The 25,216-nt window shown below is 53.8% G+C and overlaps 1 protein-coding gene across 1 annotated transcript in view; it reads left to right on the top strand.

Annotated features, from left to right (window-relative positions):
• LOC119861064 (diacylglycerol kinase eta) overlaps window positions 1-25,216 on the top strand; it is a 153,495-nt gene extending 128,279 nt beyond the window's left edge. The window contains 12 exon segments of the mRNA XM_038415530.2: window positions 214-321; window positions 2,527-2,623; window positions 3,555-3,662; window positions 4,684-4,797; window positions 6,147-6,281; window positions 6,929-7,095; window positions 7,615-7,732; window positions 11,214-11,300; window positions 14,144-14,263; window positions 15,639-15,744; window positions 18,201-18,331; window positions 21,054-25,216. Coding sequence (XP_038271458.1) covers window positions 214-321; window positions 2,527-2,623; window positions 3,555-3,662; window positions 4,684-4,797; window positions 6,147-6,281; window positions 6,929-7,095; window positions 7,615-7,732; window positions 11,214-11,300; window positions 14,144-14,263; window positions 15,639-15,744; window positions 18,201-18,331; window positions 21,054-21,128 — 1,366 coding nt within the window. The 3' untranslated portion in view covers window positions 21,129-25,216.

Below are 25,216 nucleotides of genomic sequence, written 5' to 3'. Positions count from 1 at the left end.
TGACATCACTGACAGCCAATCACAAAGCTCCAATTGTCGCTGGTCTTCTAAAACCCCCTTCAAAACCCAAAATAAATCTCAAGGACTCTCATACGGATGTTTCAATAGTGGGGCTGATATTTTCATTCTGCTGCCATTTCCCGGTTCCACCCCCATGATCACTGATGCATTGTTCTGTGTCCAAACCTCTCCTTCCCCATCTGCTGCTTTCAGACAATTCTCCGAAAGATGCGTCATGAATAACTACTTCGGCATAGGCCTGGATGCCAAAATCTCTCTGGAATTCAACAACAAACGGGACGAGCACCCCAAAAAGTGCAGGTAGGCAAAAGGCCCCCCTACCTTCCTAAATGGAGATTGCCTCAGCTAGGGAGGTCAGAAGTCCTTGATTGCTGAGTTCCCATTTCATGAGGGAGTCATCTATAAAGACACCCTCTGCCCCAGGACATGCAACTCCAGGGACCTGACGGGGGGGCTGTCTTTGGCCAGGCCTACACAAGGCTATACCAGTGCAAAGCACTCCTAATGTGGATACAGCTTATACTGGCCAAGCTGTGCTTGCACCAGCATACCTTATTCCAGCCGCCCCGAGTAAAACCAGTGACACCAGGACAAGCATATGTGGCCAGTCTAGCTGTGTCTACACCAGAGGCTTGTGCCGGCAAGTTACATCGGTCAGACCACACCTCTTCACGCCTGACTGACAGCCATGCAGGCAGAAGTCTGTAGTGTAGACAGAGCCTAAGTGATCTGCTATTGGGCTGAGCTTCAGGCTGCTCCTTATCTGTTATGAAGCCTCCACTGCTCTGACATGAGTCCATGTGTCTGATTAGCTGAAGGTGCCTATGGTGACTGACTTGAACGGAGATGCAGCCACATGGCAATAATAACAGCTGTTTAACAAGAGCCATGAACCAATGCCCTTCATCCCAGCATCTTCTAATACTCTGCAAACATTTGTTAATTAGGCTCCCGGACATTAATCTTTGTGAGGTGGGTAATTATAATTATCCCATTTTACAAAGGCCAGTGGGAACCAGCAGAAGTCTCGCAAAATCAGATCCTATATATGTAGAGTAAACATACAACAATCAGGAATTTCTAGCATCTCAGAGGGTCGTGGCAAGAACATGTAAACCTCTGGAGAGGAGCTCAGCTCACCGGACATCCTGAGATGGAATTGAATCCTGCTACTCAATTACCTTGAATGGCATGTCTAGCAGGAAGGGTGTAGCAGAAAAAGAAGGGATGAAATGATGGCTGAATAACAATACTACCTAAGAGTTATACAGTGCTTTTTAGCTAGAGTTTTCTTTACGAAGGAGGCAGTGCTATTATCCCTATTCAACACATGGGGAAACTGAGGCACAGAATGAGAAAGCAACTTACCCAAGGTCACTTAACAGACCAGTGGTAGGAATAGAGCACAAGTCTTTTGAGTCCCAATCTAGTGTCCTATTCACTAGGCCACACTGCCTTCCTGGATAAAGAGGGCTGTAGAACATTGCCTTATGGAGGGAGACTCAACAGAGTGGCACTATTTCATTTGGAGAGGAGACCAGTAGCAGCTCTAAAAAATGCTGAGTGATGCAGCGAATCAGGCGTCCCTGTTTATTTTTTCTCCTACTCAAAGAGACATTCAGTGAAACTAAAAGGTAACACATTAAAAACTGATAAAAAGAAATATTTTTACATAAGACATAATTAACCTGTGGAACTTGCTGCCACTGGATATCATGAAGGCAAAGCCACACTCAGAGCCGATAAATGTGTAATCCTTCCACAGAATAAATCAGCTTTCAATCGCCCTTTCCCATTTGAAACTAGCGCAAACTATCAGCAAGAATGCAACATGCATGTGACAATTAAACACGCAAATCTCAGTTTTGCCTGTGGTACTGTTAGGTTTCCAGTTACTTAGCAGGATTCAGTAAAAGGATCAGACATTGCTGTGGAGAATGAGAACATAGACAGTTACATTGGATGGGGTTTTACACCAAGGGCTACAAACCCTCCTGTTTCAGGACATCAACCAGTCCTTGACTGGAGGGGAAGCAGCTTCCCCTGTGGGCAGGTTATTCCTGGCCACTATCAGGTTCTTGCACTTTTCTTTGAAGCAGCTAATGAGAAACAGAATATGGGACTTGATTGTCAGATCCGGTCCTGTAATGTCTGTGTTGCCTGTTATGCTATGCATGTCATTAGGTTAATCTCTTTCTCTGTTTTCTAATTTGCATATTTAAAAGTCATTCTCATTGCACTGCTGTAACGCGGCTTTGGCCCATTGCGCTAGTGGCGACCAGGGCTTGGAGTTGTCTGCAGGACTGGTTTAACATAGATCCATGAGTTTCAGGACCATTGTGATCATGTCCTCTGTAACTCAGCCCAGAGACCCTCAGCCAGTGACTTCCACATCCCGCCCAGGACTTCTGGCTGAGCTAGAGCATCTGTGTTAGACAGGTGCCCAGGCTGGATTTAAAGCACCTGCTCAGAGCTGTGCGTTTCTCTCCCCTTGCCCCACTACAGCAGTCGCACCAAGAACATGATGTGGTATGGAGTGCTGGGGACCAAGGAACTTCTGCAGAGGACCTACAAGAACCTGGAGCAGCGAGTCCAGCTGGAGGTAATCAGAGGTGCTGGCCTGGCCTGGGGGCCATAAATCACTGTGGGGAGCGTAGGAGCAGGAGCTTGTGTGCTCAGCTAAGTGAAGATGTGCGGGTTCCTGGATAAATCCCTGTTCTCTGCCAGGCATTGGGGTTTAGGTGCTGAGATACAGTAGGAATGGGGGCCACAGATAGAGCTAGAAGCTAGGCTACCAGGCCACAGCAATGCTCATTTCTCAGGCCCCCGGCCTTAGTGCCAGTCTCTTCTCCTGCTTTGTGTTTGCTTGTGTCATGGAAACCACTTCCTTTGCAAGATGGAGCCAAGCAGAGGCACTGGAGTCCTAGTGCAAGCAGGTTACTGAAAGCCCAAGCAGATATTCATAGGAAAGCCAGGGGACTCTCCAGTTGTGTCTGTGCTGGAGGGGTGTGTGCATAGATTTCTCACCATTGCTCACCCCGGCACAGCATCACCTGGTGGTTGCGAAACAGGGGGAGCCTTAGTGTAGACAAGGCTTCTGCATTTCATTTTAAACCCAAGTATCCTGATCCTGCTTGGGTTGGATCGGACCATGGGTTTGCCTTGGTAATGAGGCACAATGGGGGGATCAGCACAGGGCCTGAGTGAGTTCAGGCTGGTGATTCTCTGGGTTTTTCCTGTTTTCTGTTGTGGGGGACAGGGGCTGAATGTTAAAGTGTGGTCAGGGCCTTGAAACAGCGGTGATGCTCCAATGGACAGTGGCTTCTGCAAACCAGCCTCATAATGTCACTGCCCAGAATCCCTGACTTCCTTGAATTCTCTTAGGCCTGGGCTATGTTTCATAGCAAAATGCGGGAAGTTGCTGGTGTTCCTGCCTGACGCCTGCTTTGCGGCAGATCTGAGGGTGCAGCTGGGCTGGGAGGTGGTGCCTGGCACACACTGAAGATCTCAGCCTGCCTTGTCTTCTCTTTCAGTGTGACGGGGTGACCATCTCCTTGCCCAGTTTGCAGGGGATTGCCGTGCTCAACATCCCCAGCTATGCTGGTGGCATCAACTTCTGGGGCGGCACAAAGGAAGATAATGTGAGTGCTGGCTGTGGGGCGGGGTTGGAGGCTTCTTTGGCTAATGGTGCTCATGGTAAATCTGAAGGTGAAATGCCTCAATGCAGCTGTAACAAGAGACCTGGTATCCATTTAGGGACAAAAGAATTGCCAGACAGATCTGCCCTGGGTCCACTTGGTCTGGTCTCCAACCTCCCGTCAGATGGATCAGCCCAGGGCCCATCTAGCTGAGGCCCTGATTCTGACAGAAGTGTGTACATGGGTGGTTTTGAGGAAAGGTGAGGAGTCTTTCTCATTGGGAGGCACTGTTGTCTAGTAGCTAGAGCAGAGAGAGCTGGGGAGTCAGGAGGCCTGCAGTCTATGCCTGACTCCACTACTGACTCCTTGTGGCCTTAGGGTTCACGTCCCCTTGCAGTGCCTTGGTTTCTCTATCTGTGAAGTGGAGCTACTCCCTTTGCGAAGGGCTAGAGCAGTGTAGAGCTCTGTTTTCATGTGCACACCCCAAGCTCATTGTGCTGCAGTGCACAGCCCTGACCTCCAGGGGTCGTTGTGGCCAAATACCTGAGGTTGCAAGGACCTGTGTGAGGAGGCCGAGCCCTTAGGGGATCCTCGGGCCAGGTCTGTATGCCCCACTCCCGCTCCGCCTGTGGGTGGCTGTGTGGGTAGCTCTGGTCAGTGGCAGCTTCCCCTGGGGTTTCCTGCCAGGGCCTCCCTCCACTCCTCCCTTCTTGTCTCAGCAATTGGACCACCTCCCACCCGGACTCCGCTGTCATTACCCTGCCACTCCATCCTCTTGGGTCAGCTGGAGAGTCCCTAGAAATGGAGCTTAGCCTCGTATAGACAGACAGACACACACAGAGGTGTATAGACAGACAGACACACACAGAGATCCCAGGCAGACAGACATGCACACAGCTGTGTAGACAGACAGACAGAGAGCCCCAGGCGGACAGACAGACACGCAGCTATATAGAGAGCCCCAGACCGTGGTGAAGAGGGGTCCAGGGCGGTGGCTGTCATGGGGCTTTGCTGTTCCCTGCAGAACTTTGGGGCGCCCTCTTTCGACGATAAGAAGCTGGAGGTGGTTGCTGTGTTTGGCAGTATCCAGATGGCCATGTCGCGAGTGATCAACCTACAGCATCACCGCATCGCCCAGGTAAAGCAGCGCACCACAGGAGATCAGCTAACCCTTGGCTGGGCTCACCTGGCTAGGCCCCAGGTGGCTGGAAGCCCAGAAGGGACCTGTCTGCAGGGTCCAACGCCCCCATTGCTGCCTCCCTCCCATGGAGCCCACGGAGGTTGGGGAGGGAGCACCCTGGGTGGAAGAGCCTGCTGGAGGTCAGGCAAGGGCAGGTGTGGGAGTCAGGCTCCTGACCTGTGAGGAGGGAAAGGGGGGTCTCCAGTAGGGCTGGTGGGCAGGAAGAGCTTCCTGCTGATATGGGCAGTGAAGGCTCTAAGCTGGAGGTGGCAGCTTATTTGTTGGGGGGAAATCTGCTCCTGAGGCCCCTCATGGTGGGGTGGGGGTTGAAAGCAAGCTCTCCCACACCTCACCCTTCCATGGCGGTACCTGTCCCGCAGAGCTGGGCCCGACTGCCAACACTGGCCATCGCGATCTGGCACGTGGGGTTGCAGCGCCACTCAGGTTTGGCCCAGCCACCCATTCACAGGGACTGTGCCATCGTGTGTCAGGTTGCAGCGCTGCTAACTCGTATTCCATAGGTTTGGGGGGCTGGGGACAAACTGCCCCTTTCATCCCATGCCCCCCGATCGGCCCTCTGTATCTCACTGGGGCTGTCCCATGCCCCATGAATGTGCAGTACCCCTGCCAGCGCGGAGCGGTGAGTTCTGCTCTGGGAGCATGGCACACCCACGTTGCACAGGGCATCAGGTGAGCCAGAACTGATGCCCTGCGAGTGGTGTGTCTGGGTAGGCCGTGTGCTGATGGAGAAGTACAGAGTGGGTATGCCTATGGTACAGCTCTGCGGCAGCTAGAGGTGGGATTCCCAGCTCAGGCAAAGGGACACATGTCAGCTCTGCTTGAGCTGATGCTTGATGATAGCAGCATGGCTGTGGCAGCATGGGCAAGCGCTCAGGTTCGCTACCGAGCATGTACCCAGGGCTTGGGAGGGATTGGACTCCAGTGGCTAGCTTGAGCCGGGCTGGCTATGCGGCTAGTTCAAGTGGAGCTAATCTGTAGCCAGTGACACAAGCTAGGAATCAGGCCTCTCAGCAGGGTCTGCAATCTGGATGCACTGGTGCCTCTGGCAGAACCCAGCTACTGGGCCAGGAGATGTGGCTCTGCCAGGAGAGCAGAGTGCCAGCTGGCAGGAGACATGGCTTTGCCAGCATGTCCTGGCATCACAGACAACACTTCCCTGGCATCAAGCCATGGCAGAGCTGCGATTTCTGGGAAAGTTTCTTTAACTCAGGCTGTGTGAAGCCCTGGGACCATGTACGCTGCCTTGCTGTTTGGTGCCAGCATCCTTTCCTGTGCTTGTCTGGCAGTGTCGGATGGTGAAGATCACAATCCGGGGAGACGAGGGCGTCCCAGTGCAGGTGGATGGAGAAGCTTGGATACAGCCTCCTGGGATCATCAAAATCCAACACAAGAACCGAGCCCAGATGCTAACAAGAGACAGGGTATGACTTGCCAGCTGCCCTTGTACTCGGGAAGAGGTGCCCAGGGTAGCTGCTGCTAGCATGCAGCCATTCTACCTGGTGCTGGACCTCATCAGCTCTCATGAGCTAAACAGGGCTGGTCCTGTCCCATAGCTGGGTGGGGAACTCAGATGTGGTGCTGCTGAGTCAGTCAGAAGAGCCCTCTGCTCTGAGCTTGCACTGGGCCAATGCCTGTGTGGTGCTATCTGGATGCTTTGCTGGTGGAGGTGCCATCTTCAGATGAAGCTTGACTGGCTGGGCTTGTTAAAGATCCCAAAGCTCTTCCACCAAAGAACTGGGTGGTTAATGAGATTCCAGTGCAGGTAACTACATAGAGTTGCTGTTAAACATCTGTCCCATTCCACCCCAGAGGTGGCTGCATTTCAGCAGTGAGCAGTGATTGATGCATGCCAGTATTTGGGGTTCTTGGGGATGACATGGCAGCTGCCATTGTCCTCTCCTAAAGCTGCTGCACTGAGCTCAGAGCCAAGGGATGCCCTAGTGTGTCAGTGTGGGGTGGCAGGGGCTGTGCAGGGGTGAATGCCAGATGCCTGGTAGTGTCTATGGAGGCAGTGCAGTGTCAGACACCCCCAGCCCCATGTTAGCAGGGTTGCCTTGTCTCTCTGCAGGCCTTTGAAAGCACCCTGAAGTCGTGGGAGGACAAGCAGAAGGGTGAGGGCTACCGAGCCCTGGCGCGGCCCCGCCTCAACTCCCAGCAGTCCATGGAATACCTGACCGACGAGGAGTATGGCCAGATGCAGCAGACGGCTCATGCTGCGGAAACCCTCATCACCAGGTGAGCTGCGGTGCCCGTGGGACAAGGCAGGGGAGCAGGCCCATCTGGAGCTGGCTGGGGTTAGGAGGAAGTACCTCATGCTACTCAGTGGTGCCCCCTGTGGGTGGTGAAGGAGCAATGCAGAGAGGAGTCGTGTTCTTCCCAGCTCTTGGGGTGATAGCTGTGCAATGGCGTGGGGGTGGAGGGGTTCTTGGGGATGCAGATGATCTCCGCTGAGCTGGGAGTGATGTTGTTCTGGGGGCCCTGCTCTCCCAGCCTGGATCCAATCCCACGCATCCAAGAGAGGTGGTAGATTGAGAGGGAACCATCACTCCAGGGGGGCTCAGAGTCCTGAATCCCTAGGGTAGCCCTGCAAGTGTCTGTGCATGGATGCACCAGTGGGACGGACAGGGACTCCTTCCCAGGGATCCCCTCTCTGCACATGGATCCTGGCCCATGGGCCAGACTTCCTGTTCCCCAGGTTAGAAGCCAAGGGAAGCTGTGAATTCCCATCAGCTCCCTTCCTTTGTTTTCCTGCAGGATCCGCGAGGCAGCCACAACCCACAAAGCCATGGAACAGGAGCTGGCCCATGCCGTGAACGCCTGCTCCCTGGCCCTGAATGAGGCCCTTCCCAACAAGAGCAGCAGCGGGCCTGAGGTAAGGGTCACAGCCTGCCTGGTGTCACATCCGGGGGAGTGAGAAGGCAGGGGATGAGCACGTGGGGGCAATCCAAAGAAGAGGGTGATAGGAGGGAGGGCGGTGGAGAGAGACAGAAGATTGATTAAGGGGGAAGCCAAAGGCTAAATGGAGCCAATAAATAAATAGAAGAAGGAGCTAAGCCAGCTATAAATAGACCAGGCGAGCCAGAGACTGAGCTACAGGCAGAATACAAATGCATGAGGCTGCCTGGCTGCATGAAATGTCAGCACCCATCCCCGCATCCCACCTGAAATCCACTTCTCTCTGTCTCCACCTATCCAAACATGCTATGGGGGAAGCCCTGCTCCAAGCCCTGGGTGATGGGGTCATGTGGGTTTCCGTTACGGAGCTTTGCAGGTTTGTGTTGATCAGAGATCGAAGCTTATAAGGCCAGAAGGGACCACTGTGATCATCTAGTCTCACCTCCTGCATAGCGCTGGCCTGAGGACTGCCCTGAATTAATCCCATTTGAATTAGAGTAGATAGTTTAGAAAAATGTCCAGTTGTGATTTAAAAATTGCCAGTGCTGGAGAATCCACCACGACCCTGGTAAGTCATTTCCATGGTTAATTCCCCTCACTGTTAGAAATTTACACCTTATTTCTTGTCTGAATGTGTCTAGCTTCAATTTCCACCCATTGGATCTTGTTAGACCTGTGTAAGCCTTGGCTGCTCTTGGTGACAAACCTGATGTTTGTTTCCAAAACTCAAAATTTTGTGAAAAACCGACAGTGAATCATGTTTACAGTGTTGCAGTAGCCGTGTTGGTCCCAGGATATTACTGAGACGAGATGAATGAGGTAATATCTTTTATTGGTCCAACTTCTGTTGGTGAGAGAGGCAGCTTTTCAAGCCACACCGAGCTCTTAGTGGGAAAGGTACTGCAAGAATCACTGCTAAATGCAGACCAGGACAGACCAGCACAAAGCGGCACCAGACCCCGCCAGAACAACAGATGCAAAACCTGCAAACATATCTCCACTGCTACAATGATCAACACCCCCACAACACCCCTTTCAAGATCCATGGGTCCTACATGGGGCTATTACATGTGGTGGTCCTCATCCAGTGCACTAACTGCCTCAACAACAACTGTGTGGATGAAATCAGACAATCATGACGCTCTCGAATGAACTCACATAGGAAAATGATAAAAGACAAAAATACCCTGTTTATTGTGAGTGAGCACAATTCTGATAAGGCGATCACTCGCTATCTGACCTATCAGGCCACATCCTCAAAGGAAACCTGCACAACACGTTCAACAGATGAGCCTGGGATCTTAAATTCATTACTCTGCTAGACACCAAAAATCATGGACTGACCAGAGACCCTGGATTTATGGCTTATCACAACAATCTATAACCCACTGACCCCTTTTTTTGTATTATGATGACAGAGGTGCTAACGGGCCGCTTTACCTTGAATCGTCCCTTATAATATGTGCTAACTACTTATGCTAAAAACGATCTGTCCCACCATGCATTTAGCTGTGATGCTCAGAGAACCTTTCCCAGACCCGAAGAAGAGCTCAGTGGAGCTCAAAGGCTTGTCTCTCTCACCAGCAGAAGTTGGACTAATAGAAGATATTACCTCATCCACCCTGACAACTTAATCAGAAAGTCATTATCTGTCAGGGGCCTGGGGAATGTATTAGATGAAAGTTTCTGGACAGTTCTAACCCTGAAAGGTGCCTGCACAGTGTGTGTGTGCATGGGTGCTCCTACCCTATATACTGGCTAATGGCCCTGTCTCACCACTGCCCCTTGTTGGATGAACTGGGGCCTGTTTGAGTGTTTGCACCACCTCCTATAGATACCAGCCATGCCTGGCAAGGCTCTGTACAGCACCTGGCGCAGCGATCAATGTTCTGTACATGCTGCCGCACTCACTGAGTGATGCAGTATGATGATAGAGGCAGGCTCCGGTGCCAGAGCAGGGCCTGCTTTCCCCTTCCTGGGTAGCAGTGTCTGCTCAGCAGTGTCTGTGATGGTGTATGGGTTTTCACTAGGAGTTGGTGCTGGCTCTGAATGTGCTCAGACACAACGCACGCTGATCTTGCCCACTAAGGCCTTGGACCCGACAATAAGCTCCTTTGCTTCTGCTGCCCAACTGTCTTGTTCTGGGCAGATGTAGTTTTTTTGTCCCAGAAGATGGTACAGGTCCAAGGCCATGGAAGATGACATGGTCCCAGCCTAAGTTCCCTCAAAGCTGCACGGCCACACAGCAAGCTATAAAGAGCCACACAAGTGGGGAGAGGTGCCCCTCCCCTGGCCCCAGGCTCCTGCAGTGAGAGAGGGCTGGGGGCAGTCCTCTCTTCCTGTTGCAGCTCCCAGGGCAGTCTGCACCCCAAACCTCTCATCCCTGGTCCCACCCCAGAGCCTGCACCCCCAGCCGGAGCTCTCAACCCCTCCCTGCACCCAAACCCCCTGCCTCAGCCCTGAGCCTCCTCCCACACTCTGAACCTCTCAGCCCCACCCCCACGAAACATCACCTCCATATTGGTACACATAACAGAATTCATTCTGCACATGGATGTAAAAAATTAGAGGGAACATTGGTCCCAGCCCCCAGTCCCCTGCATACGCGCTGACTCCGTGGGTGCTCTGGGGCTGGAGCACCCATTGGAAAAAATTGGTGGGTGCTCTGCACCCACCAGCAGCCAAGTTCCCCACCCCAGCTCACCTCACCTCTGCCTCCGCCTCCTCCCCTGAGCATGCCATGGTCCCCTGCTTCTCCTCCCAACACTTGCTTGCTTGAAACAGCTGTTTCACGGCTTAACAAGCTCTAGGAGGAGGAACGGGAACGTGGCATGCTCTGCGGAGGAGGCAGGGAAGAGGCGGGGCCAGGGTGGGGATTTGGAAAGGGATTGGAATGGGGGGTGGGGCAGGGGTGGAGTTGGGGCGGGGCAGAGCGAGGGATCGAGCACCTACTGGCGCCAGCAGAAGTCGGTGCCTATGGTCCCCTGAAGGCTTTAAATGCTAGGTCAGAGCCCAGGGTGAATGTGAAGCATGCAGTGGGCTCAGGAGGCAGGCTGCTATGTGGAGAACAAGCTGGCATCTCTGGCTTGCCTCGGCTGATGATCTAAGGCAAGGGGAGGTATGGAAATACAGGCCTGAATTGATGAGAACTTGGGCCTCAGCCAAGAGGGCATGAGGGGGCAGCAAAGTCTGCGGTTTCCTACTGCTTCCTGGCAGTGCTCCAAGTCTTTGTCCTGCTCCACTGAGGGCGCTAGGGTAGGGGAAAGGACCGTGACATGGTGTAACCAGACTTGCAGAACCCAGCAGCGTCCCAAAGCATCTCGGCCAACCAGGAAGGGGCAGCATACTGACTGCATTGTCCCATCAGGCCCTGGTCCCTTAGCACCGTTTGTCCCCATGTGCCTGCTTACTAACATTGCTTCTCTCTCTCCTCTTTCTTTGCACTGATCTCCTCTCAGTTTCTAAGCAGAAATGCAGCCGTGGATGTGTCAGTTAGCGTGAAAGCCCTTTACACTGAAACCAGAGCTTTTCTGGAAGGAAAACTGGTGAGTGCATGGCTGGGGAGGAGCCAACGCCCTATGGTGCTTAGTCTACTCTGCTCCAGACTGCGGCGGGGGGTGGGGGATGGTTTGTGAGATTCCCTTGCATGAACCCCCCTTGCATTCAGCATTGAGATCAAAGCTGTAGCAAATGGCAGAACATGCTCCAAGCTTCATGCTGCAGGACAGAGAAGGGGGCTACTTCCCGTGGAAGCTCTGGCAGGGACTGAAGGATGTGGTTAGGGGCAGGGTGGTGGGGAAGCTGCGGGGGGAGGGGAGGCAGGACAGAGCATGAGGGGAAGGCATGGGGAAGCCAAGGAGAGAAGAGAATGTAATGTGAGGTGTTGAGCTGAGGCCCTGGGGGTGACAAGACTACCCGAGTTCACATTAGATCACAAAAGTAGCAGTACTTTGACTGGTTCCTCCCTCAAACCAAGCTCTGCCCTCCTGATGCCAAAATGAAATGCCTCAGTAAACTGTGCTGAACTTCATAACATGATCATCGTCCCTCTCCTTGCTTCCGTGCTTTATTCAGCAGCAAAATGGGTGGGTAGTCTTCATTAGGGCCCAGAGTTAATAGATCGCCAAGACAAACAGAGCTATTAGCTAATAGAGCTCTTGTTTCAGACTGTCTGCAGTCTCAGGCAGACCTCACTGGATCAGTTACTCTTGGTGCGTGATTTGAAGGTTTTTTTTTTTGGTAATCGTTGTAGCGGATTTAATTTATTTTTTTAAAGCCAGCTCAGCTTTTGGAGAGGTGGGCAGCAGCCCCTCCTGCAAAGCACCCTCTTCCTGACATGCCATGAGCAAGCTGGTGTGACCATCTGTCATCCTAGGGTTCAAGGGCCATTAGATGTGTGAAGCAGGGAGGGGACCAGCCCCACTGCCGTGGGCTAAAGCTGGGTGCTGACCAGCCCAGTGTTAATGGCAGAGTAAAGGAGGACATCACACTGATGTCAGCCAGCATCGCTGCCACTCTAACGAGGGCTGCCAGCTTGGTATTCTGTAGGGAGAGGTGTGGGTGACACAAATGCTGTGCCACTCTCCATGCCTGGAGCTGACTAAATGAGACAGTTGTTTCCCAAGCAGGTGGATGGGCCCACTGTTTCTCCCTGTTCCTCTGAACCCTGAACCAGGCTGTGCTGTGTGCCACCTCCTAGCAGCACCTGTTCCCCTGCATGCCAACTCTGTGTGCCACGCTGCTCCCAGGCGCCCTGCACCACACAGGAACCCAGCCAGATATGGCGTCAGAGGTGCAGCCGGAGCTGTTTCCTTCAGCTCTCCCTGACTGTGGGGGGGAGTGTGTGAAGAGGGGAGAATGGCTTTAACAGGACAGTAAAATCCCCCTCACCCCACCCCACCCCCAGAAGCTCCACTGGGAGTGCAGCTCTTTCCCTTGTTCCATTTCCATACAAACTAACCAGAAGATGGAACTTCCATCATGCGCTCCCTCCTCTCTCAGTTCTGTTTAAAGTGGCAATGAGCTTGTTGCGCCAGTGATCAAAACTTGTCCTTGATGTCCCCACTTCTTGGCATAGGCAGGGGTTCAGTTATCCCTGAGCTAAGCAGCATTCCCAGTGCATTCCAGGCTGCTGCAAAAGGGCAATTCTCGGTGGCTTTGAAGACAGCTACCAACAGGCCTCTTCCACGCCACCTGGCACCATGACACCATACCCCCAACGCTGGCCCTGAGGCAGTTAGTTAGCCCCATGGCGGTCACATGCTGGCCCTCTGTTCAATTCATTGTCAGATCCTGATACTCAACTGTGAACTGAACTCTGCATGAATGCCCAGGGTTTCAGGACACTGCTGGAAAGACCCCAGCTGTGCCGTGGACCATGAATTTGGAACAGCCAAAGCAGAGCTGGGTCCTGAAAGATCTTTGCCAGGTTTTATGCCAGATTCATTCTGTGAACAGGATGCTCATTCCCAGTTGGCTTTCATAAAGCTGGGCAGGGAATGGCAGCAGGGTTTGGACCTGGGAAGTTCAGCCCCACAAGCACAGACTTCAGCCTTTGGAGCTGAAAGAGTCAGTCTGCTAGCTGGTAGCAGTAGCAGGCTGGCTTCCTCTGTGAGCTCAAGCTACTAGAAGGGAACATGACACCCACTGTTCTTGGGTGGATCATGCTTGTTCTTTACTTTAGCACCAAGTTTTAGTAAAATATTTCAGACACAGAGCCCCCTCTCTTAATGAACTCTGGGCATGATGAGAATGGAGACAATTTAACACCCAGTTTTGCTCTGCCTTTCTGCATTTCTGATCTTAGGTTAGTTGATTGGTGTCATTTGGGTTTAGTTGGTGTCACTGCAGGGCTCTCATGTACCCAGTTGTAATTGCAGGAGTAGCCAATCAAAATACTGCTGTCATTGGAGATTTTGTTTCTAAAGTGAACGCTCCCAGGGAGCTTAGGTTCTGTAAAGGTGAAGTCCTGGCCTCGCTGACATCAGAGGAAGTTCTGCGACTGACTTCAACAGAGCCAGGAGTTTGCCCTGGGTTTTACAAAACCTAAATTTGGGGCCTTGACCCTGTCCCTTAACCCAGGTGCCCTCCTGTCCCAGCAACGGGGGCTGTTTGAGAGATGGGGGAATGATGGGAATGGACAGCCAAACAATCGGTAACTAGCAGAGGCTGGTATCAATCTCAACAGTGAAACCCAAAGGGGAATGGGCAGACTTCCTCCCCGGAGCTCATCCTTGTGGTTACCTGAGCTCCAGTCCCAAAGCGGATGGAGCCGTAAGGCAGGTCAGTGCATCGTCCCTGCCCGTCCTCTCCAGCGGTACCCACGGCGCGCGCTCGCACGATGAGCTCTGCACGGGGCGCTCATGGCTCTCTCCCCCAATCCCTGCAGCAGCTGGACTCCCCGCAGCAAGAGGAGGGGCTGCAGAGAGCCCTGAACACCATCAGCCAGGAGCTCCAGAGGCTGCCCGACATCCACTGGCTGGCGCCCATCATCAACTCTGCCGAGGAGGTGAGTGTATGAGGCCATTCGGGGGCAGTTTGGTCGGGTCATTCCTCCTCCTCCCCATGCTGGCAGGAGCCCACCTGATGCCATTGCAGCCAGGGAGTGAGAGTCAGTGAGGCAGCCTGGCCTAGTGACCGGAGCGGGGGAGCTGAGTTCTCTTTGGGTGACCCTTGGCAAGTACCCTGTTAACGAGACTTCACTGGGCCCTTCGCAGCCCAGCCCCTCCCATCCCACTGAGCTGGCTTTGCGTTAGACTGGACCATCCCCTCCCCCATCCCTTCATATACATCCATCCTGAGCCCTGTGCTTCTGCAGGGGGCTTAGCACCCAGAGCCCTGAGAATCAATAAACCATTGCAAATAAAATGGGACTTGGGCCTCCAGACTCTTGCATGAGTCTCCCAAGAGACTGCAAGATCTGTGTCTGCCTTCCTCCTTCTCCCTGCCTCCCCCTCCCTCCTCTGCTGTCCTCACTCTGGCCCTGACCCTGCAGTCAGACCTGCCCCGGCAGACCTTGCATGGGTCCTACTAGAGTCCTGAGCCTCCTCATGGGCTTGATTGCAGGATCAGGGCCTTAGATTATTATCTCTTCACGGCAGGGGCCCGGTCTGAATAAGATCCCCATCTGTACGGTGCACTGGGAGTCTCAGCTGTGCATGTGTCAGATGTTGCTGTGACGATGGGGCCTGCTCGGGGGGGGCAGGGGTTATTGGGGAATCTGGAATACTTGGAGCACTCCGTGTCTCTGGGAGGCCCAGAGCGGAGAATCAGGGCTGGCGGGGGATGGGCGGTGCACATTCTGTGAGCAGATGAAGAACCAGCACTGGATTTCTCCATCCGGTAGTGCAGCTAAACGTTCAAGTGACTCCCATTGACTTCAGTGGCACTTGCTCATGTGCAGCAGCTGCCTTTATCGGGCCTGTTCTGCTCTCTCCTGGTGACTCTTCTGGTGCCCTTCTTGTGGCTGTGTTCTTGGGGGCACAGGCCATCCAAGAGGAAGGTTTATCATTCAAGGGAGCCCAGCAAGTCTTACACCAGCCCTGCTGACCTCATTAAAACTGGGTTGCGACCTACTTTGGGGTCCTGACCCACAGTTTGAGAACCGCTGTTCTAACCCCATTCGGTGGTAAAAACGTCTGTGTCCTGACTAGACTACACCCTCCACAGACGCTAGGACTGGTGGATCTGGGCTGGCTTGAATCGCATCGGCCAGTGCTGGGGATGCCAGGGCAGAGCTTGGATAGAACCCAGGTATGGTTAAGCACTGGCCCGTGCTGCTGGCAGGGAGAGGTGGGCATCTGAGGAAGGCATGGAGTGGCACAGATGAAACGCATGGCTTGTGAACTTAACCCGTTATCCTCTCTGCCGGCCTCGGGCACCAGGAGAGCGCCGAGAGCAGCAGCAAGAGCAGCCTGAAGCTATGGATCAACATTCCCAAGCCCAAGAAGGACAAGTTTCAGAAGCTGAAATCTAACAGCATGGTCCCAGGTAAACCTCTCCTGAGCAGTGAGCTAGACAGGCAAAGCAGCCTCCACCTCCCAAGCACTAGGGAATATCCTGGATCTGCCATGCTACCAACCAGGCACACCCCCGCAGGCAGAATAAATCCATACCATGGTGTTGTGCCGCTGGAGGGCACTTAGACAAGGTGAGCAGGGCGGGCTGCAAACCTGTCTAGAGCAGCGCTGCAGGACTGCCTGCCCATCTGCCCGCCAGGCTGGCTCTAATTGCAGCCAGGCACTGAACCATGCCGAGAATGGAGTGACTGGCACAGGGCAGGGGGCACAGCTTGCTGGGTTGTCAGCTCAAAGCTCCTCTCTGAGAGGAGGGAGTTGTAAAAATGGAATTTAGAAAGAAATGTACCTAATGGGAGGATTTTCCAAAGTGTCTAGGGGATTTAGGAGTGTGTCCCGTTGACTTGCAGTGGGACTTGTGGTCTGAACCCTCTCAGACGTGTTTGACTGTCCTCCCGCATTGGCACCAGTTTTGCAAACAGACCCGGTGCTGAGTCTCCCAGCCACGGCTGCCTCGCTTGCCCGAGTCTGGCCCTCAGCCCTGCTCCATGTCCCAGCCTCCTGGTGCTGGCAGCAGAATCCCCTCAGCAAGTCCCAGGCATGGAGAGTTCAGGGCATCCTCCTGGTGCCTTGGTTCCTTATCTAGAGCAAAGGCTGGTGGTCGGTGCACAGGCTCGGGAGTCTGTTTTCACCTCAGCTCTGTCACACTCGCTCTGTGACCCTGAGCCCATCAGTAAATGGGCTCCCTGGGGGCATGGGCTAGACTAGACAATGTTGTGGTACTCTTAGATCTAGCGCTAGTGCGTTACTCCCATGCCCGCTCAGGGAGCCTCCCTGTGCCCCCTGGCCATCCGCGTGCAGGCTGGCTTTCAGGCTATATCCTGTTCTTCTGTCTCCCAGGGAGTTTGCAGGGCTGCAGCAGCTGTAAAGGGAATGGAGAACCCTAGCCTCAGGGCTTTTGAAACAAGCTACAAATGTCCCTAGCCTCTGTTTGCCAGAAGCTGGGAATGGGTGACAGCGGATGGATCACTTGATAACTGCCCTTTTTTATTCATTCCCTCTGAAGCACCTGGCATTGGCCTCTGTTGGAAAACAGGATACTGGGCTAGATGGATCTTTGGTCTGACCCAGTATGGCAGTTCTTATGCCAGTGTTTTGTGTGGAAATGTCTCTGGAGTACTGGGGCCATGAAGGGGAGTGTATGGGGCAGGGCCTCCTGGGGCCTTGGAGTGGATCATATGGGCAAGGGGCTCTGCCTCCTGACCCCTGGGAGGGGAGTGTAAGGGGTGAGCAACTCCGCTCCTGAGACCAGTGCTTGGCCTCTGTTCTCACCACACAGCTTGGTGTCTTGAAGAGATCAGAGTCCCCCACTGTGCACTGACGTGGGGCCCTGGGGGCACAGCAGCTCTGTGCTGCATGGCTCTGGTACTGCGCCTTCTTCCCTATCAGGGGCACGTGAGCAGGGCGCTCCTAAATTGCAGCTGGCAGATTCGGTTTTGCTTTTCATTCCTGCGGGCCAGGGGATCGGTTTGACCATTGGCATCCTGTTGGGCCACGTGCATCGTTCAGGCTAGCGCTTGTCCCAGCCGTTGTGTGAGCCGCGCGCTGCTCATGATGGACATGAAAACTGGGCCATGCACACATGGGCTGAACTCGTGACTGAAAAACACATCGGAGAAAGGACGCCTGTGTTAGGCTTTAGCTCTCCCCAGGCGCTAGAGCACATTTCTAAGCCACTGAGAATGGGGAGGCCCGCTCTAGCATTCCTGATGTTTTGCAGGGAAAGCAGGTGGGGGAAACCCCTTTTCTGGGCATGAGTGGAACCTTTCACAGCCCACTGGCCTTTTTCCCTCTCACTCGGCACTGCACATGATAGACTCACTGCAATGGGTCTGTGCCCCTGCTGGGCTAAGGCATCCCTTTGCAGATGCCTCGCTCTCCGTGCAGCATGTTAGGTTGATGCTCTCAGAAAGAACTGTGAGCCATACTGAAACAGCTATCGTGGGTCATATGACCTCCAGGACCAAATCTGCACCCTCCAGGTCACCTACCACCTTGATCCCAGCTCTTGTGCTGCTGTCCATGTAGGAAATAGAGATGGGCCGGGTTGTGAGACCCTGGGTTGTCTTGGAAATAGTCCCTGTGCTAGGGAGGTGAGGGAGCAGAAATCATTGGGATTCTGGCAGGGCTCCTCTCCTGAGCAGAGCTGCCTAGAACAGATCCTAGCTGTAGCAAGGGAGTGTTTCCATCTGGGGGTGCAGGTGGCGCCCGAGCCTCAGGCATGCGACCCTGCCATGCTGGAATGCTGCTGCCTGCGCTCTCACCCTGCCTGGCTTTGTGCTTCCCTGTGTGTGCGCGTGTTGCTTTCGGCTGCACCTCTGTCCACTTTTCACTGCTGAGTCGATCGTCTTTGCTTTCCCTTTTTGCTAGTGGAGAAATGGGGCGCTGAGGAGGTGGCAGCCTGGCTGGACACGCTTGGCTTAGGGGAATACAAAGACATTTTTTTCCACCATGACATCCAGGGCTCAGAGCTGATCCTGCTGGAGAGAAGAGACTTGAAGGTACTCGCATGACTTGCTTTTCTGACTGCGGCAGCGTGGCTCTCTCCACCAGTGCCCCATTGAGCTGCATGGGCACAGTTATGTGCAGAATGCTGCCCGATTGGTGCAGCCTGGCTCCTGGCAGAACACCATGAACGATTGTAAGCCAGCTTGGAATTGCATTGGCAGGGCTGCGTTGGCATGTTAGCCCCTCACCTGGAACCCAGTCATTGGCATGGCACTTGAATGGCATCGGCGGGGCTGCACTTGCATGCTGCACCTGCCCTATGAGTCAGTGTATTTGCATTTTGCTGCGGGTGGTGCCACGCTGTCAGAATACGGGCTCCTCGAGAACCAGGGGAGTCATGGTGTTGCTGCACGGCCCTCGCTTCCCGCAGCCAGGAGGTGGGATGGTGACTCCCAGCCAAGGACTCCATAGCACAAGCCAAACGTCCATTCATCTCCTCCATTCACCTGGCCCAGGTGATCAATGAAACACCCGAGTGAAGGTGGGGCTTGGGAATGGGATCCAGCGCCTACCACCCCCAGGACACAGGGTCACCCTCATTCCTAGGAAGCCAGGTGAAATGAACTGGGAGGAGGTTTGGGGTGGGGAGTGGGGGAATTCCCTACTGAGCAGGTGTCCCTCTCATATCTGGTAGCAGTAGGTCTCTTCCTGGCAGACAGGCCCAGAGCTGTATTGGGCTGTGGAAACCGCACCCTGCTCTGAAGGAGCAGCTGTGCCATTAGCCTGGAATCATTTCTCTAGGCTACTGAAAACAGCTGTTCCTCCAATTAATAAACTGAGGGCCAAATCCACACCGGTGCTTGGCGCCTGCCTGCCGTTGATTCACATGGACATTAGAGCCTGGATAACTTGAAGAGTTATTTTTTTTAATTGTTGAAATATCACATTTTTTGTGGAAAATTTTGTCAAAATCCATCTGATTTCATAAAAATTTGTTTAGCTAAAACAGCATTTTCCGATGGAAAACATCCAACTACAATTTTTCAACCAGCCCAGCCCTGTTCCCCCAACCAGCCCTGTCTGCCCAGTACACATGCCCTGCCCCACTCCCCCATCCTGCCAGTCTCCTGTCTGCCCAGTATACACACCCTGCCCCATTCCTACCAGCCCCCTGCCTGCCCCAGTTCACACATCATGTTCCAGTCTCCTGACCAGTCTGCCACCTGCCTGCCCAGTACACACTCCCGGCCCTGCTCCTCCGAGCTGCTGCCCCCTCAGCCTGCCTGGTTCAAATACCTTACCTCACTCCCCTGACCAACCTCCCTCCTGCCTCCCTGGTACACAAGCCCTGCCCAGCTCCCCCAACCAGCCTGCCCTCTGCCAGCCCCGTAACCACGCCCTGTCCCACTCGCCTGCCCGTTTCACATGCCCTGCCTCTCTCCCCCAACCAGCCTGTCCCATCTGCCTGGTACACATTAGTTTGCCCCATTCCCCAACCAGCCTGCCCGGTTCACTCACCCTGCCCCACTCCCCTGATCTGCCAGCCCCCTGCCTGCCTGGTACACATCATGCCCTGCCCCACTCCCCTGACCAACCTGCCACCTGCTTGCCAGTACACAGGCCCTGACCCACTACCAGCTCCCCAGACCAGCCTGCCCCCTGTCTGCCCAGTACACAGTCCCTGCCCCACTCCCCCATCCTGCCAGCCCCCTGCCTGCCTGGTTCACATGCCCCACTCACCTGAGCAGCCTGCCACCTGCTTGCCCAGTACACAGGCCCTGCCCCACTACCCCTGCCTACCTGGTACACACACCCTACCCCACTCCCCGATCCTGCCAGCCTCCTGCCTGCCCAGTTCACACCCCCTGCACCACTCCCCTGACCAGCCTGTCCCCTGCCTACCTGGTACACATGCCCTGCCCCACTCCCCTGATTGGCCTGCCACCTGCCTACCCAGTACACAGGCCCTGCCCCGCAATCCTGCCTGCTTGGTACACACACCCCGCCCCATTCCCCCATTCTGTCAGCCTCCTGCCTGCCCAGTACACACATGCTGCCCTGCTCCCTTGACTTGCTGCCCCCTCAGCCTGCACAGTTTACAAGTCTTGCCCTACCCCACTGGGGGAGGTGGCTACGGCATGCCTTTGGATTCTCTATTCCAGTGTCTCCTCCCCGACCCGCAGCCAGGGTGGGCTGTGGATCAGGCCTCAAAGCCTTCTTTGGTGCCTCCCCCCCCCGGGCTCCCCTCCCCTGTGGGCAGCCCCAGACCCCAACTGGTGAATGGAAAGCAGTGGGTCCCAGCGCGGGGTACCATCCAGCTGCTGCTGCCAGCCTGGTAGGCGGGATATGCCATCTTTGGGCGCAGGGCCCACCCTTAGCCAGCCACCTGGCCCAGGAGAGTCTCAGATACGCCAGCCTCCTGGCTGGATTGCACTCGCACTTTGCCTGTGGTGAGAGCTGCTTCCTGTGAGGGGCTGGGTTCCGACTGAGGGGCAAGCAGATGGTTGGCTAGAAATCCAGCGGGGCTTTCAAGCCAGTGTTTTCCTGGCTGCATTTGCTAATGTGCTGCTGTGCTTCACATGCCACTGAGCCCTAGAACTTGATCCTGCGCACGCCGCCTAGACTGCCAAGGGAGGCTGGGGTGCAAGTATTGCAGGACTGGAGCCTGAGTTCATCAGTAATAAAAATGTCCCTAACCTTGTGATTCAGAGATGCTTTGTGTATTTGTCAGATGCGTGTTTATTCAACTCACACTTTCTCCTCTCTTTTGTTCAGGATCTGGGGATAACAAAGGTGGGCCATATGAAGAGGATTCTCCAGGGAATTAAAGTCATCAGCAGCCATCCCTAGCAAAGCATATAAAGGAAAAAGAATTGCGGCCAGTGACCGTGATGAGGAATCTTAATTCTGGATGGGCCCTCTAGAACCTGAAATCTAGAAGAGGCACTCTAGAACGCTAGCAACTTCACAATCATTCTAGAACGCTAAACACCTAGGCATCTGTTCTCAAGCATGTTTGTTCCTGATGCAGATCCCATCAGCAAACGGCTCAGAATAGGAGGCTGTGGAATCCTTACACTATAACATTTCTCATTACCACTCTCAAGCGTGCCCCTGAAGAGTTTACATTTCCATGTTTGCCAAAGATTGTTGGTCTGTGCGTCTTTGCCCTTGATTGCCCTTGTGGTTTTGGTTTCTGTGTTGATGGTTTCAGGTCAGCAGTTCATTTCCGTAAGTACCTGTGAGCTAGAAGGAAGGACCAAGCTGTATGTGTGCTGCTGGGGTTGCCAGGTTTCCATAGCAGCTGAGTCACATTTAGTTGGTTACTTTCAGGCTTCAATGTGAAGGAGACGGAGTCACGTGAGAGCAGGCAGCCAGCAGCAAGTGGTGAGGTGCAAGCAAACTCCATGAAATGGCCAGATCTGTGAGACTACGGTGCCAGCTGGGACCCATCCGAGGCAGAACACTTGACAGCGTCAAAGGCTATGAGTTCTCATGTCCCACCTTCAGGGAGGGACAGTGCCTCTTTGACAAGCTATGGCGAAACAGGCACTAGGGCATGCCTAACCGGCACCATGGCTTTTCTAGTCTTCATTTCAAAGCTGTGATACGTTTGGGCTCGTGGCAGCGTTTTCTGTCCTTGAAGGGTACAGTGCATGCTGGGCCACCTTTCCCGCCCGCGTCTCATCCAAAGGCCGCTCAGAGCAGCGTCTGTGTATATTGCTTTAGTTTGCCAGTTTCCTGCCTATGGAATGTAGCTGGTTCCTCCAGCAGTACTGTGGCATATTGGGTTGTCTGCTGAGACAACTGGATACCCTGTCCTGGTCCACCGGCCCTCATTCCTCTTGGCTTGGTTGTTTTGAGCCAGAGGTGATGGAGCGCTCTTTAGCCTCACGGCACTACATGGGTAGCATGTTGGTTCCCTCCTCTGAATACCAAATCTCTTGGGTTCCAGAACCAGAAACTCATTGTAGGCCACCCTGACTCCCATTGATCCTAAGGGCACATTAGCCTCATGAGCCCCACCTGAGATCAGGCCTCCCACTGTCCATCCCACCCAAAGGCAGCTCACGTTCCCTGCCACCATTCAGTGCCATTCAAGAGGCTTCTGCGAAGTAAAAATGGGGAACTCAAGGCTCCTCCTAGCCTGGAGCAGAGGAGGGGACTCCTTCCGGGCATCGAGGGGGACCAGCTTATGCAGGCTTGAGAACCTTCTGACATTTCAATATGGCAGCTTTGGAAGTTGTAATAGTGAAATACACCACAAAAAAACCAACAACAACCCAACCTCCCACCCCGCTCCACTGTTGTTCAGCCATAAAATTATTTAAACTCTGTAAATAGTTTCAGAGAAAACATATTTATTGCAGTGAGATATAAACCTGTAATTTATTCTGTCCTGGATTGAACTGGACTAGGTTGGTGCAGCAGGTACTCCAGCCTCTGACAATGACCAGCTACCACTGCTCCTCTGGTAGTCGGAGGCCTCTGATCTCTTCCTCGCGGTTTGATGTTAATTTGGAAAAATTGCCCTGCTCAATGTAATAAAGAGTCACCTCCCAGCTTCATTGCCCCAGAACAGTGATACAAAAGGAAGAGGCAATCATGAAGGTGGGAGGAAATTTGATTTTGAAAACATCTCCTTGAAATATTGAAAAACTGGTAAAAAAAGTTTCCCACCCCTTGTGATTAGTCTAATCAGCTCTATAATTGACCCATCCCCTGGCCTTTGTGAGGAGCCAGCGTTAAACCCTCCCACACACTGGAAAAGGTGAGAAATCACTTAAACTCAAGTCCAAAATTTCAAGGAACTGCCCATTGTGGATGTCCGATGTGAGCTGCCTGGAGATTGATTATTCCAGAGGGGCTAATCGCTCACACCTTCTGCTGATGCCTGCCGGCATGGCAGGGCCCAGCATTTGTGAGAATCCAACTCAGGGTGCTTCCTGTTAGACACCCAAAAGGAGTGGCCACTTTTGAAGAGGTGAGCGTTCCCATTACACTGAGACACACACACATGACACTGGTCCTGCAGTAATGGGGCTGGGAGGAAATCTTATGCTTTAAGCTTTGTCCTAAAGTTCCTACAGCTTCAGGGGATGAAACCCGGTCCTTAAGAGCTGTGTTTTGCTCTACAGCAATATTGCCGCTGGCCCACGGATAGCACTAACAGGGCAGCCTCAATGCAAAAAGGTGTTTCCTTCCGAATAGCAGCTGGGCCCACCTGGGGCTGCACTTCACTCACTGGTGCCATGTTCTGCTTAAAAGTGCCACTGTGGCTGCAGGCCAAGCACTGGTGAAGCAGCGGGAGAAGGCCAGAGCAGTATGGACTGACCTGGGATACCCACCACTACCATGGCCTTTGCATATCACTCCATGGAGGAGCCAGGAACCAGCCACCCTCCAGCAAATCTGCTGTTAGGACAAAGCAGTAAACACAGCAGCCATGGACTCTTGTGCAATGGACCCAAGTGGGGAGGGGAGCTGTGCGTTAACACGGGATGACAGTGCAATGAATCACTTATGAATGTATTGTAATATCACTGCCTGGACCAGCCCTGATCCCCGCAGAGAGAGAGTTATAGGGTCTGGCCTTGGCGATTATCTTGTGGAGGTTGGAGTCGTACCTCCATCACCCACCTTTGTCCTGCTGTGTGTGCCCCAGATAGAGCAATGCACCCAGGAGGCTGGGGCAGGTATCTAGGGTAACAGCCTGCCTGTGCTCGCTGCAGGCTGGGTGGGGAAGTGCTGAACTCTCATACGCTAACCTGTGAGCCAGTGGGTGGTGTGTATAGTGACTGTGAATGTCGGGATGGGGTGGGGGGAGGGTGTACATGGCGGTGGGGGCGGGTGTTTAAATGACCATTTCCCCAGAAGTAGCTGCTGCCCTATATAGTCTCCATAGCATGGGCTGGGCTAGGCTGGGCCCAGGGGGGAGGGGTAAGAGCCCTGGGATGAGAAAGGCCAGAACGGTTAGGCTACTGCAATGCTCCCTCTGGTCACCACATAATGCAGGAGGAGGAGGGTTAGACGCTGCCCTTTACCCTTCATGCATCCCCAGGGACAGGGTGTCTCCCTCGGCTTGGTCCAAACTGAGCATAAATCACCATTAGGCTGACCTGGCACCATTCATCTCCTTCCTGAACTCCCCAAGAAGCAGGGCTGTAATGGGAGCACTGCCCCACATGCTGCTGTTCCTGCAGTGATAAGTCCCTGCAGAGCTCAGGTCTGAGCCCACGCCTTCAAGACTGCTAAGCAGGGGACACCTAATGGCATCACTGCCCAGGAACAGGGTTTAGCCCCGAGGCCAGGAGCGAGAAGAACTTGTCCTAGCCTCCTCAGTTTGCACCAAATTTAGACAGACAAGAAAGTGGGCTCCGCTCTGATCTCTGGCCTCAGCCAGTGGCCTGTACAGCTGATGGGGGCCGCTGCCGTGGGAGGCTGGAGCCAGAAGCAGCCTGTTTATATTAACAAGACATTTATGTGTGCAGGTAACTGAATTGGCCAGGTGCTGGCAGCAACAGCTCCTGCCCTACCGTAAATTAAGTCATGGCAGGGAGAGGCTTCAGTGCAATGAGACCTGAGACCTAGGCCAAAAGCAGCCAGCCACATGCACTGTTAGAGGTGTTTGTGAAATCATCTGTGGCCTTACGCTACTGTCCAGTGGTGCAGGGTGGGGCAGGTACTAGCTGATCAGAAACAGAGTACTGGGAAGCAAGAGTGGAGGCAGCAGTAGGTGAGAAGATTGGAGACCCTTCCCCCCCACCATCCAAAAAAACAAAAACCCTGCCCTTGAGTTTTGCTTGACTGTGTCTTCGCCTATTTGTTATGGGCAGGCTGAAGGCAGGAATGGAAGGAGGCAGTAGGCCAGCTACACCCAGCCTACAGAGTTTGGGATGGGGAGTTTGCTAAATGTAAAAGATTAAAAATGATGGAAC

The sequence above is a fragment of the Dermochelys coriacea genome, chromosome 9, assembly GCF_009764565.3.
Source record: "Dermochelys coriacea isolate rDerCor1 chromosome 9, rDerCor1.pri.v4, whole genome shotgun sequence".
NCBI classification, from domain to species: Eukaryota; Metazoa; Chordata; order Testudines; family Dermochelyidae; genus Dermochelys; species Dermochelys coriacea.
Note: the sequence above shows the minus strand (reverse complement) of the source record. Positions and strands in the feature narration are given on the sequence as shown.